The 18,991-nt window shown below is 41.1% G+C and overlaps 2 protein-coding genes across 2 annotated transcripts in view; both read right to left on the bottom strand.

Moving 5' to 3' along the window:
• LOC123328868 (ATP-binding cassette sub-family C member 4) overlaps nucleotides 1-18,991 on the bottom strand; it is a gene marked incomplete in the record, with an annotated part of 1,148,417 nt that overhangs the window by 373,541 nt on the left and 755,885 nt on the right.
• The window catches only part of LOC102398340 (ATP-binding cassette sub-family C member 4), an 84,879-nt gene continuing 78,369 nt past the window's right edge, over nucleotides 12,482-18,991 (bottom strand). Inside the window, exons 14-15 of the mRNA XM_045162439.1 lie at nucleotides 17,178-17,274; nucleotides 12,482-12,745 (exon numbers count right to left, since the gene is read on the bottom strand). Of these exons, the coding sequence (XP_045018374.1) occupies nucleotides 12,497-12,745; nucleotides 17,178-17,274 (346 nt within the window). The 3' untranslated portion in view covers nucleotides 12,482-12,496. The remainder of the gene's footprint in view (nucleotides 12,746-17,177; nucleotides 17,275-18,991) is intronic.

Raw genomic sequence — 18,991 nt, 5'->3', positions numbered from 1 at the left:
AACATGTACTATATTTTACCATGAGATAATTAATCAAAATGAGCAAGTAATCTCTCACTAAGTGTTTTATAGAAACACAAAGCATGGGGGTGGTCCTAAGATGGTAGAGGAATAGGACAGAGAGACTACTTTCTCCCCCACAAATTCATCAAAAGATCATTTGAATGCTGAGCAAATCCCACAAAATAACTTTTGAATGCTGGCAGAGGACACCAGCCACCCAGAAAGGCAGCCCATTGTCTTCGAAAGGAGGTAGGACAAAATATAAAAGATAAAGAAACAAAAGAGGTAGGGAACAGAGACCCATCCTGGGGAGGGAGTTGTGAATGAGGAGAAGTTTCCAAATGCCAGGAAACCCTCTCACCAGCGGGTAGGTGGGGAGTTTTGGAATCTCAGGGGGAAACATAACTGGGAGGAAAATAAATAAATAAAACACACAGACTAACCACAACTCCCAGCAGAGAAGTAGCCCAGATGCTTGCATCTGCCACTAGAAAACAGGGGCTGAACAGGGAGGCACAGGCTGCATTGTTTATGGTAAGGACCAGGCCTGAATGCCCTGAGGACAATCTGAGGGAGCTAACGTGAGACAGCAACCCAAACTGTGGGATCACCAGAGAGAAAAAAAGAAAGAGAGAGAGAGAACTTTCCCGTGAAAAGGTCTAACCTAAGGCACTGCCAGGCCCACTCACAGAACAAAGGACTGAGTGAATACCAGAGGAGAGCTAGCCGGTTGCGGACCAGCCCATCCCCTACCAGAGGCAGAGAGGCAGGCGGGTGACAGCCAGAGCTGGAAAGGGGCAATCTAGGCCCCAGAGACAGCATCCTCCACCAAACTGTGAGCAGGCTCCCAGTTGCTAACCAAATGTTCCTGGGATCCTGGACGGTTGACATCCAACAAGAGGGTCACAGCCAGAGATCAGCTCCCCAGAGGAGACACATGGCACACGTGGGACGGTGCTCCCACTATGCTCCCAGGAAACCAAGCGGCTGGGACCGGGGAGGTGATAAGACGCACTGCACACCTGAGGAGTGTGCTCAACAAGCACCTTGTCACCTGAGCTGCTCGGACCTGGGAAGGGCACAAAACGCAGGCCCAACCAAGTATTTGCCTTTCTGGAGTACCCAAGAACTTGAACCTGAGCAGCTTAGACCTGGGAAGTGCATGCTACCCAGGGCCTGCTTTAGACAGTTCCCCTGCAGAGCAACCTGGAGCCTGAGCAGTGTAGACAGGGAAAGCACAGGCGCTATGAATGGGGGCAAACCCAGTGTGGTCCAGACAATGCGAGCACTCCCCAAACACGCCAGTGATATTTGTTTGCAGTGTTCCTCCCTCCCCACAGCACAACTGAACAAGTCAGCCTAAGTAAGTGACCACCTTTGCCCCCTTGTGTCAGGGCGGAAATTAGACACTGAAGAGACTCGCAAACAAAAGCCGCCAAAATAAACAGAGGGAACCGCTTTGAAAGTGACAGGTGCAACAGATTAAAACCCTGTAGTTAGCACAGACTACATTGGAAGAGGCCTATAGACCTCGAGAAGTATAAGCTGGAACAAGGAATTATCTGAAACTGAACTGACACATCACTGCCTGCAATAGCTCCAGAGAAATTACTAGATATATTTTACTATTATCATTTTTTAATTTTTTTTATTTTAACTACTTTATTACTCCATTAATCTTCATTTTTATAACCTACTTTTATCTTGCAAAAAAAGAACCTATGTTTAAAGCAAATTTCATATATGCTTTTTATAATTTTTGTGATTTTGTTTTTTTTTTAATATTGTATTTTTGAGAGTTTAACCTCTACCCTTGATTTTCAACCTTTGCTTTTGGGTATTTGTTACCAATTTTGTACCTTTAAGAATCCAATCTTCAGTACCCATTTTTACTTAGGAGTGTGATTACTGGCTTGATTGCCCTCTCCCTCTTTTGACTCTCCTTGTTCTTTCCCAGGTCACCTCTATCTCCTCCCTCCCACCTCTTCTCTACCCAACTCTGTGAATCTCTTTGGGTATTCCGAGCTGTGGAGAACACTTAGGGAAATGATCACTGGCTAGATCTGTCTCTTGCCTTTTGACACCCCATGTTCTCTTCTTGGTCACCTCTATCTCCTTCCTCCTTCTTCTTTTCTCTATGTAACTCCGTGAACCTCTCTGGATGTTCCAGGCTGTGGACAGCACATAGGAATTTGATTACTGGCTAGATTTCTCTCTCCCCTTTTGATTCATCCTCTTCTCCTCCTGGTCACCTCTATCTCCTTCCTCCCTCTTCTCTTCTCCATGTAACTTTGTGAACCTCTCTGGGTGTCCCTCACTGTAGAGAATCTTTTCTCTTTTAACCTATATGTTTTAGTATTGGTGCTATATTGATGAAGAAGTCTTCAGGCCACTGTAGAATAAGACTGAAAGCCAGAGACAGGAGGCTTAAATCCAAAACCTGAGAACACCAGAAAACTCCTGACTCCAGGGAACATTAATGAACAAGAGCTCATCCAAAAGCCTTCATAACTACAATGAAACCAAGCTCCACCCAAAAGCCAACAAGTTCCAGAGCAAGACATACCAAGCTAATTCTCCAGCAACACAGGAACATAGCACTGAGCATTAAAATACAGGCTTCCCAAAGTCACACCAAACCCATAGACACCTCAAAACTCACTACTGGACACTTCATTGCACTCCAGAGAGAAAAGATCCAGCTCCACCCACCAGAACACTGATGCAAGCTTCCCTAACCAGGAAACCTTGACAAGCCACTCGTCCAACCACACTCACAGGGAGGAACCTCCACAATAAAGAAGAACCACAAACTTCCAGCATACAGAAAGGCCACCCCAAACACAGCCATCTAAACAAGATGAAAAGGCAGAGAAATATTCAGCAGGTAAAGGAATATGATAAATGCCTAACAAATCAAACAAAAGAGGAGGAGATAGGGAGTCTACCTGAAAATGAATTCAGAATAATGATAGGGAAAATGATCCAAAATCTTGTGAACAAAATAGAGTTACAGATATATAGTCTGGAGACAAGGATTGAGAAGATGCACAAAATGTTTAACAAGGACCTAGAAGAAATAAAAAAGAGTCAATCAATAATGAAGAACGCAATAACTGAGATCAAAAGCACTCTGGACGGAGCCAACAGTAGAATAACTGAGGCAGAAGATAGGATAAGTGAGGTGGAAGATAGAATGGTGGAAATAAAGGAAGCAGAGAGGGAAAAAGAATTAAAAGAAATGAGGACAACCTCAGAGACCCCTGGGACAATGTCACATGCCCCAAAATTCAAATCATAGGAGTCCCAGAAGAAGAAGACAAAACGAAAGTCCATGAGAAAATACTTGAGGAGATAATAGTTGAAAACTTCCCTAAAATGGAGAATGAAATAGCCACCAAAGTTCAAGAAACCCAGAGAGTCCCAAACAGGGTAAACCTAAGGTGAAATACCCCAGACACATATTAATAAAATTAACCAATATCTAACAAAAAGAACAATTATTAAAAGCATCAAGGAGAAAACAACAAATAACACACAAGGGGATTCCCATAAGGATAACAGCTGATCTTTTAATAGAAACTCCTCAGGCCAGAAGGGAATGGCAGGACATACTTAAAGTAATGAAAAAGAAAAACCTACAACCCAGATTACTATACCCAGAAAGGATCTCCTTCATATATGAAGGAGAAATCAAAAGCTTTACAGACAAGCAAAAGCTGAGAGAATTCAGCACCACCAAACCAACTCTTTAACAAATGCTAAAGGATCTTCTCTAGACAGAAAACACAGAAAAGGTGTATAAATTCGAACCCCAAACAACAAAGTAAATGGCAATGGGATCATACTTCTCAATAATTACCTTAAATGTAAATGGGTTGAATGACCCAATCAAAAGACAAAGACTGGCTGAATGGATACAAAAGCAAGACCCCTACATATGCTGTCTACAAGAGACCCACCTCAAAACAAGGGACACATACAGACTGAAAATGTAGGGCTGGAAAAATATATTTCATGCAAATGGAGACCACAAGAAAGCAGGAGTAGCAATACTCACATCAGATAAAATAGACTTTGAAATAAAGACTGTGAAAAGAGACAAAGAAGGACACTACATAATGATTAAAGGATAAATCCAAGAGGAAGATATAACAATTATAAATATATATGCACCCAACATAGGAGCACCACAATATGTAAGGCAAATCCTAACAAGTATGAAAGTGGAAATTAATAGCAACACAATAATAATGGGAGACTTTACTACACCACTCACTTTAATACACCTATGGATAGATCAACTAAACAGAAAATTAGCAAGGAATCACAAACTTTAAATGATATAATGGACCAGTTAGACTTAATTGATATCTATAGGACATTTCACCCCAGAACAATGACTTTCACCTTTTTCTCAAGTGCACACAGACCCTTCTCCAGGATAGATCACATCCTGGGCCATAAATCTAGCCTTGGTAAATTCAAAAAAAAATCATTCTAAGTATCTTTTCTGATCACAAGATTAGATATCTGCAGTAAGATATCAACCACAGGAAAAAAAAATACTATTAAAAATACAAACATAAGGAGGCTAAACAACACGCTTCTGAATAACCAACAAATCAGAAGAAATCACAAAAGAAATCAAACTACACATAGAAACAAATGACAATGAAAACATGACAACCCAAAACCTTTGGGACTCAGTAAAATCAGTGCTAAAGGGAAGGTTCATAGCAATACAAGCTTACCTCAAGAAACAAGAGAAAAATCAAATAGCTAATCTAACTCAACAACTAAAGCAACTAGAAAAGGAAGAAATAAAGAACCCTAGGTTTAGTAGAAGGAAAGGAATCATAAAAATTAGGGCAGAAATTAATGAAAAAGAAACGAGACTATTGCAAAAATCAACAAAGCTAAAAGCTGGTTCTTTGAGATGATAAATAAAATAGACAAACCATTAGCCAGACTCATCCAGAAACAAAGGGAGAAGAATAAAATCAACTAAATTAGCAATGAAAATGGAGAAATCACAACAGACAACATAGAAATAAAAAGGATCATAAGAGACTGCTATAAGCAACTATATGCCCAAAAAATGGACAACTTGGAAGAAATGGATAAATTCTTAGAAAAGTATAACTTTCCAAAACTGAACCAGAAGAAATAGAAAATCTTAACAGACCCATCACAAGCATGGAAATCGAAACAGCAATCAGAAATCTTCTAGCAAACAGAAGCCCAGGACCAGATGGCTTCCAGGCTGAATTCTATCAAAATTTAGAGAAGAGCTAACACCTATCCTACTCAAACTCTTCCAGAAAATTGCAGAGGAAGGTAAACTCCCAAACTCATTCTGTGAGGTCACCATCACCCTAATACAAAAACCAGACAAAGATGCCACAAAAAGAGAAAACTACAGGCCAATATCACTGATAAACATAGATGCAAAAATCCTTAACAAAATTCTAGCAAACAAAGTCCAACAACATATTAAAAAAATCATACACCATGACCAGGTGGGCTTTACCCCAGGGATACAAGAATTCTTTAATATCCGCAAATCAATCAATGTGATACACCACATTAACAAATTGAAAAATAAAAGCCATATGATTATCTCAATAGATGCAGAGAAAGCCTTTGACAAAATTCAACATCCATTTATGGTAAAAACTCTCCGGAAAGCAGGCATAGAAGGAACATACCTCAACATAATAAAAGCTATATGTGGTAAACCCACAGCAAACATTATCTTCAATGGTGAAAACCTGACAACATTTCCCCTAAAGTCAGAAACAAGACAGGGGTGCCCACTCTCACCACTACTATTAAACACAGTTTTGGAAGTTTTGGCCACAGCACTCAGAGAAGAAAAAGAAATAAAAGGAATCCAGGTTGGAAAAGAAGAAGTAAAACTCTCACTGTTTGCAGATGACATGTTCCTCTACATAGAAAACCCTAAAGACATCACCAGAAAATTACAAGAGCTAATCAATGAATTAGTAAAGTTGAAGGATATAAAATTAACACATCTTGCATTCCTATACACTAACAATGAGAAAACAGAAAAAGAAATTAAAGAAACAATTCCATTCACTGTTGCAATGAAAAGAATAACATGCTATGCTATGCTAAGTCACTTCAGTCATTTCCGACTCTGTGCGACCCCATAGACGGCAGCCCACCAGGCTCCCCCGTCCCTGGGATTCTCCAGGCAAGAACACTGGAGCAGGTTGCCATTTCCTTCTCCAATGCATGAAAGTGAAAAGTGAAAGTGAAGTCGCTCAGTCGTGTCTGACTCTTAGCGACCCCATGGATTACAGCCTAACAGGCTCCTCCGTCCATGGGATTTTCCAAGCAAGAGGTACTGGAGTGGGGTGTCATTGCCTTCTCCGAAGAATAACATACTTAGGAATAAATCTACGTAAAGAAACAAAAGACCTATATATAGAAAACTACAAAACACTGATGAAAGAAATCAAAGATGACACAAATAGAGGGATAAATATACCATGTTAATGGATTGGAAGAATCAATGTAGTGAAAATGAGTATACTACCCAAAGCAATCTATGGATTCAATGCAATCCTGATCAAGCTATCAATGGTATTTTTCAGAGAACTAGAACAAATAATTTTACAATTTGTATGGAAATACAAAAAAATCTCAAATAGCCAAAGCAATCTTGACAAAGAAGAATGGGACTGGAGGAATCAACCTGCCTGACTTCAGACTATACTACAAAGCTACAATCATCAAGACAGTATGGTACTGGCACAAAGACAGAAATATAGATCAATGGAACAAAATAGAAAGCCCAGAAATGAATCCACGCACCTATGGACACCTTATCTTTGACAAAGGAGGCAAGAATATACAATGGCAAAAAGACAATCTCTTTAACAAGTTGTGCTGGGAAAACTGGTAAACCACTTGTATAAGAATGAATCAGAATACTTTCTAACACCATACACAAAAATAAACTCAAAATGGATGAAAGATCTAAACTTAAGACCAGAAACTATAAAACTCCTAGAGGAAAACATAGGCAAAACACTCTCTGACATAAATCACAGCAGGATCCTCTATGACCCACCTCCCAGAGTAATGGAAATAAAAGCAAAAATAAACAAATGGGACCTAATTAAACTTAAAAGCTTTTGCACAACGAAGGAAACTATAAGCAAGGTGAAAAGACAGCCTTCAGAATGGGTGAAAATAATAGCAAATAAAGCAACTGACAAAGAATTAATCTCAAAAATATAGAAACAGTTCCTGCAGTTCAATTCCAGAAAAATAAATGACCCAATCAAAAAATGGGCCAAAGAACTAAACAGACATTTCTCCAAAGAAGACATACAGATGGCTAACAAACACATGAAAAGATGCTCAACATCACTCATTATCAGGGAAATGCAAATCAAAACCACAATGAGGTACCATCTCATCCCAGTCAGAATGGCTGCTATCCAAAAGTCTACAAACAATAAATGCTGGAGAGGATATGGAGGAAAAGGAACCCTCTTACGCTGTTGGTGGGAATGCAAACTAGTACAGCCACCATGGAGAATAGCGTGGAGATTCTTTAAAAAGCTTCAAATAGAACTGCCATATGACCCAGCAATCCCACTGCTGTGCATACACACCGAAGAAACCAGAATTGAAAGAGACACGTGTACCCCAATGTTCATTGCAGCAATGTCTACAATAGCTAGGACATGGAAGCAACCTGGATGTCCATTGGCAGACGAATGGACAAGAAAGCTGTGGCACATATACATAATGGAATATTACTCAGCCATTAAAAAGAATGCATTTGAATCAGTTCTAATGAGGTGGATGAAACTGGAGCCTGTTGTACAGAGTGATGTGAGTTAGAAAGAAAAGCAAATACAAAATATTAATGCATATATATAGAATTTAGAAAGATGGTAATGATGACCCTATATGCAAGACAGCAAAAGAGACACAGACGTATAGAACAGTGTTTTGGACTCTATGGGAGAAGGCGAGGGTGGGGTGATTTGAGAATAGCATTGAAACATGTATATTATCATATGTGAAACATATCACCAGTCCAGGGTTGATGCATGAGACAGGGTGCTCAGTGCTGGTGCACTGGGATGACCCTGAGGGATGGGATCTGGAGGGAGGTGGAGGGGGGTTCAGGATGGGGAACACATGTACACCCATGGCTGATTCATGTCAATGTATCTCAAAATCCACTACAATATTTAAAGTAATTAGCCTCCAATTTAATTAATTAAAAAAAGAAACACAAAGCATTTGGAAATGAACACAATAACCTAAATTTAACTTTATTAATAACATAAATGAATACCTGCTATGCATATAAAAATGAAAATAGCCCTCCTAACATCTCTTGAATTCACAATGCTAAAGAGAGTGGAGAAACCTCTGTAATATACATTCTATCAAATATTTTGTTTTCCTCTTTAGCTGATGTGTCATTGTTATTTCAGCTTTGAAAGCTGTTCAAATTCCTGAATTCCATCAATAAGCATTTGCCTTAGCCTACTGGGCTTCCCTGGCAGTTCAGATGGTAAAGAATCTGCCTGCAGTGCATTGAGACCCTGGTTTGATCCCTGGGCCGGGAAGATCCCCTGGAGTAGGAAATCACAACCCACTCCAGTATTCTTGCCTGAGAAATGCCATGGACTGAGGAGTCTGGCGGGCCACAGGCAATGGGGTCACAAAGTCAGACACTACTGAGTGACTAACACACAATCCTATATGAATATATAACATAAGTCCGTCTTTCTTTCTTTATGTTACCATAGTTCCTCAATTCAGAAGGTAAACAACTAATGGATTCACATTTCTTAGCAAATGATCAACATAATAAATACCAAATTTCAATGAGTGGGTTCTAACAAAGATAACACACTCTACCTTTGTAGAAAGCTTGTATGAGGGTTTCCTGTGGGAATATATAATATTTTAAATAAGGATTTCCTTTAAAAAGTATATAACGCTACATATACTCTAAGCACTCCTGTGAAAACACAGAGAGCTGTGTTAATATTGGCCTGGAAAGCCAGATATTAATCACATAGTTGAGGATACAATAACACTGTGATTTCAAGGAAAGAAAGAGAAGGAATTCTAATTTCTAGACACTGTATTTCTCCCTGCTTAACTTCTTTCTTAAGTAATGAAGCCAAAGAGATGAGTGTGGTGAAGGGGAGTTTGCATACCTGCAAGGGAAAAACACTTTTACATGAGACACTTGCTGCCAAAAGATTTCATTCAGGATCAATAAAAGCCATGGTTTATTCAGAAATAATTGAAACAATCCAAACAACAGGGTGGGGATACATTTCTAATCCCCTTGCCCATTCATGTAATGATGTAAGCTTTAGCTAAAGCAACCTATTAGAATAGACAATAACATATATTTAAAGTGGCTGATTTTCTCAATATGCAATTCTGTTTTAACTACCAAAATCCAGAGCAAATTAAGAGTCTTCATGCACCTACTTTCTTCTAGTAGATTTTAAAAATACTCATTCTAATTAATTCACAGAGTAAATGCAACTCAGACTTTTCATCTGTTAAGACATTACTGAATTACTCCTGCGAGCTCTAGTTGTTAACACAGGCTCCTAGTAAATACCTCAGACTCTCGTATAACAGATCAGATGATTTACCTGAGTGAACTGTTAAGTACCAGCCAGAATCAGGTATCTCAATTACCCTTCCTTTTCCATATGCCATGGCATATAGGGTACTCTGTCCATTTGCCCTAGGGAAAAGGGAAGACAAAGAAAAAATATTACACTCTAGATAGAATTTAGGTAAATAACAGAAAAATTAACCTCGATTTAGAAGATGTGTTTTATGGTGGGAAATGGTTCCTAGCTCACTGGGCCTTGTGTCCATCTACCTTATAAAAGTCCATTTGAATCACAACTTTCAGCTCTAAGAATGTGAGGAAGCTTCTGAGGGTCAAATACGGGGATAGTCTCACTCCATCAGCCAGAAGTTTACTTCTTTTTCAGAGAAACTGTGAGAGTCAGAAGAAGAGGCTGAACAAGCCCCAACTATCCCCACTGCTGTGGGAAAGTGAGGCTTCATGTAGACTTCACAGCCCTTTGGGTCAGACCAGGAATCACTCACCAGTATGCAAGCCACCAATCCTGCAGGATGTAGGCAACCTGGAGCAGGAAACAACAGTCACTCACACACTGACATCACTGAGCCTCACACCCCGCTCACTAGGTTGGGAGATGGAAAGGCTCCAGAACGTGGAGACGGTCCTTCCAGCTCAGGTCTGTGCCAAGCCCCACACCCCAGATGACCACAGGTCAGAGGAGGGCATGCTACATTTTAATATCTTTACAAGACATTCTTTTTCTTCCTAGAATCTCTCTGTTATATACAAACAACACCTCACCTCAATAAGTAAGCCTCACTTATTTTCCTCACAGATTTCATTCAGTGCAAACCAAAATGGACTGCAAAGCATAATAAAAACAGTATAAAAGTCAGGACTTTTCAAAGAAAAAAAAAATTTGATAGAAACTGTGATGATCAAGTTCCTGTGTCAGTTTGGCCAGGCCAGTCTCTAGTGGTTCAACCAAACCCTCGTCTAGATGTCACTATGAAGGTATTCAGTGGATGTGATTCACATTGTCCTCGGAACTGAAGTAGACTAGATCACCCTCAACACTCTGGTGGCCTTGTCCAGTCAGTCAAAGGCCTGACAAACAAAACCTGAGGCTTCCTGGAGGAGGAAGAAATTTTGCTTCAAGACTGCAGGGTCAGCTCCTGCCTGAGGTTCCAGCCTGTAGGCCTGCCTTTCTGATTTCACATTGACCAGCTAGACTGCACAACCTCATGAGCCAGTTCTCTGAAATAAATCTCTTAATATATATATTAAACATGTTAATATTAATAAATTAAATAAATACAGTATAAACAGTATGTAAATACCAGGAAGAGGGCACAAAACCGAAATAAATGTTCTTATTTACCTGAGCTCCAATGTTCACTAAAATAAGGAAAATGGTGATAAACCAGTGGGCACCGGCTGTGAAGTAATTCTCATAGGTCTTAAAACCAACTCTTCCAACCGAACGGCCCTCCAATGGTAATGTAACCTGGATATTCTCATTCTGGGAGGGAGAATGGCAGTGAAAACAAAATTTTAAGTAAGGAACCCTCAAATTTCAAAATTTTAAGTAAGGAACCCTCAAATTTCAAAATTTTAAGTAAGGAACCCTCAAATTTCAAAAGTTTACAATGCCCTCCACTGCAAAGTTGTGAGGAAACAGATACATCTCATATGCTCGTAGGAGTGCAGCATGGTCCATTTCCTACAGAAAAGGGTGTGCAAATGTCTAGACAAACCACATATGCATTTACTCTTGGACTCAGCCATCCTACTTTCAGAAATCTATTAGAAAAAGAACATCATTTGCACAAAATTATTCACTGTTGTGTGGCTTTGCTTAAAGTTAATCATGACTCAGCACAAGCACAACTACCTGATTCAAGTACAAATGCAGAAGCTTCTTCCAAAATAATATACAAAATGATATGGCACTAACATATCCCTCTAAATGACTTGTATCACTTCCAATGATAGAAATGTAAACCATACTTGGTGTTCAAAATCCTAGACAAATACAGCAAAATGAGTTCACACAGGAAGTTGAAATAATGTGAGTCTGGACAGCACAGGATGGCATATGACCCAAATCTATTTAATTCCTGAATTTCAGGGAGTGATTCCTGAGTGCAGAATGTGAGGGACTAATCTGACTATTTATCAGAATCATCCAGGTTCCTAGGTCTGGATATTGTGGGCTTGGATACCAAGAGAGATCCTGTGTATGTTTTTAAGAGAGAGCTACTGCTTTTCTTCATTTCTGTCTGTAGGACCTAGAATGCATTACAGAGTCACATGAGCCAAAGATGTACTCAATTCTATGCTGACCATTGGGCATTCAAGATGAATACGATGTGGCTCTAGGTCTCAAAGGGTAATAAAAAATAGGAAGACAAGAACTAACTCTAAAGTGTCTGGCTTACAACAAATGATCTAACAAAGGGGCAAAATATTACCATCAATCACCTGCAGTGCCAGAACATTCCAACATATAGGAAAAGTAGCTGATTTAATGTGGTCACAGAAAGACTCAGTCTAAAGAGGTCTTCACATTTAACCTCTGGATGCTTAAGGGAAGTTGGGAGCCACCAGAGTGAGTAGGATGTAACTATGGTAAACTGATGAGTTCTCATATCAGCATGAGCCACAGACAGCTGGAAATTCATAGCAGTGCACCCCCTACTGAGCTCCATAAGATTCTCCATCCTACACCCAAAGGAGAACACCAAGCAGGCTTGCTCCCTTCATGCTCTTCTAATTCTACCAATTCCATGGAATTAGGCTTGTAATCTTAGGATCTACTTTGGGATAAACAAAAATGTCGTGAGAGAAGAAGACTGAAGGTCCACGAGGTCACCAAGAGCAGACAGACAAGGGTGTGTTGCAGGATGAGAAATTCACATCTTGGTCCTCTGGAGCCGTATCTTTCATGGAGTGTCTGGAAGACAGTTGAGACTGAACTGAAGACTTGGAGATCAGAGTGAGTGTTCCTGGACCTGGAGATGGTTCAGCCTTCTCTGCCTTCTGCCATAAAATAATATTTTCAAAATCTATCCCAGATTTTGAAAACTCAGCAAAAGTCCCCTTTTGCGTAACTTTGCCCTAAAATAAAGAATTTGAGAGGAATTCTTTTACATTTGATAATATTAATCCAATCTACATACTAATTAAGAAAAGTTAACTAGTCTCAAATCATTATTTTCCTAAGAAAATTATCTCTAGGTTTGGAATTCTGGTGAAAAAATCTAGATTCAGTTCATTTCAGTCACTCAGTCACGTCTGACTCTTTGTGACCTCATGGACTACAATATGCCAGGCCTCCCTGTCCATCACCAACTCCTGGAGCTTGCTCAAACTCATGTCTATCAAGTCAGTGATGCCATCCAACCATCTCATCCTCTGTCATCCCTTCTGCCTTCAATCTTTCCCAGCATCAAGGTCTTTTCCAATGAGTCAGTTCTTCGCATCAGGTGGCCAAAGTATTGGGGTTTCAGCTTCAGCATCAGTCCTTCCAATGAATATTCAGGACTGGTTTCCTTCAGGATTGACTGGTTTGATCTCACTGCAGTCCAAGGGACTCTCAAGGTTCTTCTCCAACACCACAGTTCAAAAGCATCAATTCTTCGATGCTCAGCTTTCCTTATGGTCCAACTCTCATATCCATACATGACTACTGGAAAAATCATAGCTTTGACTAGTTGGACCTTTGTTGGCAAAGTAATGTCTCTGCTTTTTAATATGCTGTCTAGGTTGATCATAGCTTTTCTTCCAAAGAGCAAAATGAGCATGGTATTCACTGTCAAACCCTATGCTAGGTGCTGGGGGATATGAAAGAAATGTATGTTCATGTTTTAAAAATGGAGGCCATTGACATAACTACCATGGGAAATCAGGGAAGCTAAAATTACAGATGTGGGTAGAAGTATCAGAACAGTATTTTTGGACAACATGGAAATTGAGAGAAGCATCATGTTAAAATGCAAGCAAACAGTTAATTGGGGAAGATATTCCAGGAAAGAAACTTAAAAAGGCTGACCCAGATGTGGCAACAAGCACATCTCCAGAGGTAATGGTCTCTCATCAAATCTTCACAGACCATTGTTATAGTATCATGTGCTCCACTGGGAGAAAGACATGTAGGAACCAGCCCTAGACAGAGTACCCATGAGCTTTAACTTCATGGTCTTTACCACTTCCCCACAAATGCAGGAAGTTCCCAACTGAAAATTCAATATTCTACCTGCCATAGTATTTAAACAAAGAGGCCATGAGACTGAGGTGGCTCTAAATCCTTGACCTCCCATGACAGCAAACCAGCAGCTAAGAACCAATGCACTCAGATCTAACAAAAAAAATTTAAAAATAAAAACTTAAGAACAACCAGTCACAAGCAGTCAACCAGGTATCCTCTATTCAGGAAACTGTTTAAGCTACAGTCAATCTAATCATTTTCTTTGAACACATGTGACACATCATTGCAGTTTCCCTCCTTTTGTTGTTGTTGTTCCATTGCTCAGTCATGTCCAACTCTTTGCGACCCCATGGACTGCAGTACACCAGGCTTCCCTGTTCTTCATATCTCCCTGAGTTTGCTCAAACTCATGTTCATTGAGTCGGTGATGCCATCCAACATCTCATCTTCATCCCTCTCTTACAAAATCCTATAAAATAATGTGCAGATATCTTCACTATATTCTGACCCCACGAAATATGGCTCAGCTCATTCACTCAGTGTCAAACAAAATATAGGGAAAAATCACAGGGTGCAAAACTAAACAGAGGACAGCATCTGGATAAGGCAGGTCAGATGGAAGAAGGTGCCCCAGGACCCTAGCTGGGACCTCTCTCACCCTATCTCCTGAGGTGGTCCATTGTGAGAAACTCAATGAAGCATTTGGGTACTGTCTATACTACAGAATTAGAAAATTATTCAGGGTATACTGTGCCTTGTTCCACTTGGGAAGCAAAATTCAAAGACTTTATTTAATGAAATTACCATTTTCTACATAGTACCTATAAGACGCACAAGGAAACAAATACTGGCCCAAGGATAGGAATTTCACTGAGCAGCCAAGCACAGACAACTCTGAGAGGTTGAGAGGGAAACCATTCCCTTTCTGCTGTTAGAGATGAACCAGACAAAGAGTAAGGATGGACCCCAACTCATCCAGGGGTGCTCATGAGGGGACAAATAGTTGTTCTAATAGCACTAAAATTGGGGGTAGTATCCTCAAAAGAAGCAATAAGGGACCCTAAAAGATCTAGGGACAAACTAAATAGGTTACTCTGTCTCCCATTGATCCTGTGCTCATAATATTGTCATCATTGGGGTTTTACACACTAGTATCACCCTCTTCCAACATGAAATTAACTGCTATCAAATCTGAGAAACCTGAACTCCCCATTCCTGAAAGAGCAGTTAACAGTTGACATGAGATATTGCTTCTAGAGAGGCAGAGGTTCTGCATTTAATAATCTTTCTTAGGACAGAAGTTCATTAGATAAATGAGGGATCTGACCAACCTAGACAGCATATTAAAAAGCAGAGACATTACTTTGCCAACAAAGTTCCAACTAGTCAAAGCTATGGTTTTTCCAGTGGTCATGTATGGATGTAAGCACCAAAAAATTGATGGTTTTGAACTGTGGTGTTGGAGAACACTCTTGGACTGTAAGGAAATCAAACCACTCAATCCTAGAGGAGATCAGCCCTGAATATTCATTGAAAGGACTGATGCTGAAGCAGAAACTCCAATACTTTGGCCACCTAATGTGAAGAGCTGACTCATTTGAAAAGACCCTGATGCTGGAAAAGATTGAAGGCAGGATGAGAAGGGAATGACAGAGGATGAGGTGGTTGGACAGCATCACTGACTCAGTGACTTTGAGTAGACTCTGGGAGCTGGCAATGGACAGGGAGGCCTGGCGTGCTGCAGTCCATGGGGTCGCAAAGAGTCAGACATAACTAAGCAACTGAACTGACTGACCAAGGGCCTGTGGAACAGGCAAGGGTTAATGACGGAGGTGCTGAGGCCCAGAGACAAAGAAGCCAAGGTCTGAAGCATCAAACAACCAGTAAGCCTGAAATATTCTCACTAATCTCCACCCCATCCCCAGCCATGCTAGGAGTTGGGGTTGATTGGTAGCCCCCTAGAAAGTAAGTTCGAGCCCTAAACATGATGCCTGTGAACATGATCTTATTTGCATTCAGTGTCTTTGTAGATGTAATGAAGTTAAGATGAGGCCCCACTGGAACAGGGTGACTTTAAATCCTATGTGACTGATATCCTTATGAGAAGAGACTCAGACACGGGGACAACGGCCATGTGACATCAGAGGCAGAGACCACAGTGCTGCAGCTGGAAGCCAAGGAACACAAGGAAGATCCATGAACACCACCAGCTGGAAGGAAGGATTCTCCCCTGGAGCCTTCAGAGACAGCATGGCCCTGCCGGCACCTGGATCTGGGATCTACAGCCTCCAGATCAGGGAGATGATAAACTTCTGTTGTTTTGTCACCCAGTTTGCAGTGCTCTGTTACAGCAGCTCTAGAAACTGATACCCTATCCTAAGCCCACACTTCTGTCTCCTCAGCTTTACTAAGACTTCTAACTGCTTCTGCTGTCGCCCCTCCATCAGAGGAATCTCTTAACTCCAACATCAGGCCACATCACTCTTCTGCTCTGGACCATCCAAGGCTTCCATCCCACTTCCAGGCTCGCTGCCCACTGCTCAGAGACCAGGTCCCTCCACGTCCCCCTGCTCACTGTCCTCAGACACACTGGTCTTCCCACTGTTCCTTTAACCTGCCGGGTCAGCTCCTTCCTTAGGACACCCTGCCTCAGACTCCCTCCCCCAGGTGTTGCATGGCCCCCACCTTCATGTCATCCAGACCCCATGAGGCATCAGCTCCTCAAGGAGACAGCCAGGATGTCACCCTCCTTGTCACATCCATCCCCATAAGAACAGGAGTCCCATGAAGGCAGGGCCTTGTCCTCCTGCTGCACAGGCTCCCACACGTATTGGGCACATAGAGACCTGGGCAGGGAGACCCGCAGAATGGGCATCTCTGACCCAGGTGCTTAGCTACCCAACCTTGCTTCTAGTGTTCATGGAAGATGCACTTTAGGCAAATTGTGCTTGACAATCATGTGGATACAAACAGGTCTCAGTAGCTCTAATTTCCAAGTAAAAACTTTGACTTAAGTTATATAAGGGGAAAACACAAGTTATAAATAAAATAGCATCATTATCCTTAACAAATTTCAATAGAACAGTAATATTTCAGTAGTCCTGTGGCAGCACTCCTATATGCTTTAGTGTTTATGTGGCTTCAAGTTTAATAGTGACACTTTACAGGTCTTTGGATTGATCCTCAAAGACATGAATAGCATCAGCTCTGAGAAAAAGAGGGAGTTAAATTGAGGGAGAAGAGGACATTTACCATGAATCCAAGGAGAGTGACCTGCTGGGAGGTCTGGCCTTCAACACACCTGAGTGCTAGCAATTTCACAGGCTTCTAGAAACTACTTACGTCTTTCAGTATCAGAATCTGACTTGCATCCTTTAGGTACTGCAGCTGATGAGTCACTAAGATTGTGATCTTCTCCTTCAAGGCCTGACGAATACACCTACAAATGCAAAAGGTATAGAATGCAAATGCATATTAGTGGGGGTGCTCCAAACTGAAAACACATATTCTGAAAACATAATGAGACAAAAACAACACAGCAAAGATCTATAGTTTAAATAAAAAACAAATAATACAAATTAAATACAAATATGTCAGTGATCCTGAGTAGGTCCTCAAATTTATCAGCAGCAAATGTAAACCCAGCTCGCTAAAAAAAATTCTAAAAAACAGTCCAGTGAAGGAGGCACTTGCTAAATATTTTCTGAAAACTCAGCTTAACAATAATTTACATTTCATAATGAAAAATAATTGAGCAATACTGAGATTCCAAAACTTGACTGAACTTAATATTTACCACTATGTCGGAATGGGAAAAGAGGCATCTATGCTATATAAAAATGTGTGCATTTTCCTTAGACAATTTTCTAGGGGATTATTTATGATTTATGATACATTCATTAACAACAAAAAATTAATAGAATCTTGGTAACCTTTGCTAGAGTGCCTTTTCTAGACACTTCTTCCCAAATAATACTAAACAGAAAATGAATGCCAACGTGGCCTCCATCAGTCTCTACAACAGTCCCAGTCCCATCCAGGAAACCAGTCTTCTTTCATAAGGACTGAACACCTTCCAAATATGAAAATTAAAGAACAGAATTCAGATGGCCCAAAGCACAACGGGAATCATCCAATGGCCAAAAGACACACCAGTTCTCTTAGGCAAGACCGTTGTGTGATCAGGCCACTCAAAATGGCTGTTCTCTTGCTCTCTATATATCCCCTTCTCGACCAGTGTCTGCTTCACCTACACCTACTTACATGACTGACCTTCCTATATGCTTGTCCCAGGGCCCAGCTAATGAGGGCTCTAGCTTCAGATCACAATCCTCCATGATGCTTGTCAAAGGGGCAAGAGGGACATGACCCTCTGCTGGTTTTCATGGTGACCAATGGCCCACCCTGACATCAACTTCCCCTATAACAGGTCATGTCCCCCCTCTCCTGCCGCCTTGCCCTGGGAGCAAAGACTACCACCATGTCCTGTTTCAACGTGGGCCTCAAATGACAGGATGTCCTTCCAGGATTTCCTTTGCACATGTAAGTTGGCCCTAATCATTAAACCATATGTGTGTCTGTCACTGATTCTGGGCTCTTTCTTAAGTCTAACCTGGGCAAGTAACAGGCCTGGCAGGTCTGGAAGGCCAACAACCTCTCTCAGTATCCAACCTTAAGTGTGTTTTTACAGTAACTTCTCCAAATGCTTCACATTTTTAATGCAGACCCCTAGGAACTCAGCCCCAGTCTCATCCCACAAGGTCCACAACCCCTCCAGGGAAGCAAGTGGCTGGATTTGGGGCCCTGGTGACCATAGTCAGGGCTGCAAGCAGGTACTCTGGGTGCCCAAGTCCCTCACAGAGCAAATCTCAGGAACCTGGGCCAGAACTCAGCCTGTGAGTGAGTCAAATGAAGAGTGTGAAGGCAGAAGACTGCAGCTCAGTCCCTCTCACAAGCCTGATGTCAGACGAGTGATGAAACCTCAGTTTCTTCATCTCGAAACAAGGCCAAGGACAACTCACTCACGGGTGCTGAGAAATCAAACCACCAATCCACTCAGTAAATGTCAGACCCCTTCTCCACTCCTCCCTAACCATGAGCAGTCATGTGCTTTGGACTCATGACAGAAAAGTCCTAAGGGGACACTCTGAACACTG

The sequence above is a fragment of the Bubalus bubalis genome, chromosome 13 (assembly GCF_019923935.1).
Source record: "Bubalus bubalis isolate 160015118507 breed Murrah chromosome 13, NDDB_SH_1, whole genome shotgun sequence".
Lineage (NCBI taxonomy): Eukaryota > Metazoa > Chordata > Mammalia > Artiodactyla > Bovidae > Bubalus > Bubalus bubalis.
The sequence above is the reverse complement of the archived record's forward strand: the minus strand, read 5'-3'. Positions and strand labels throughout refer to the sequence as shown.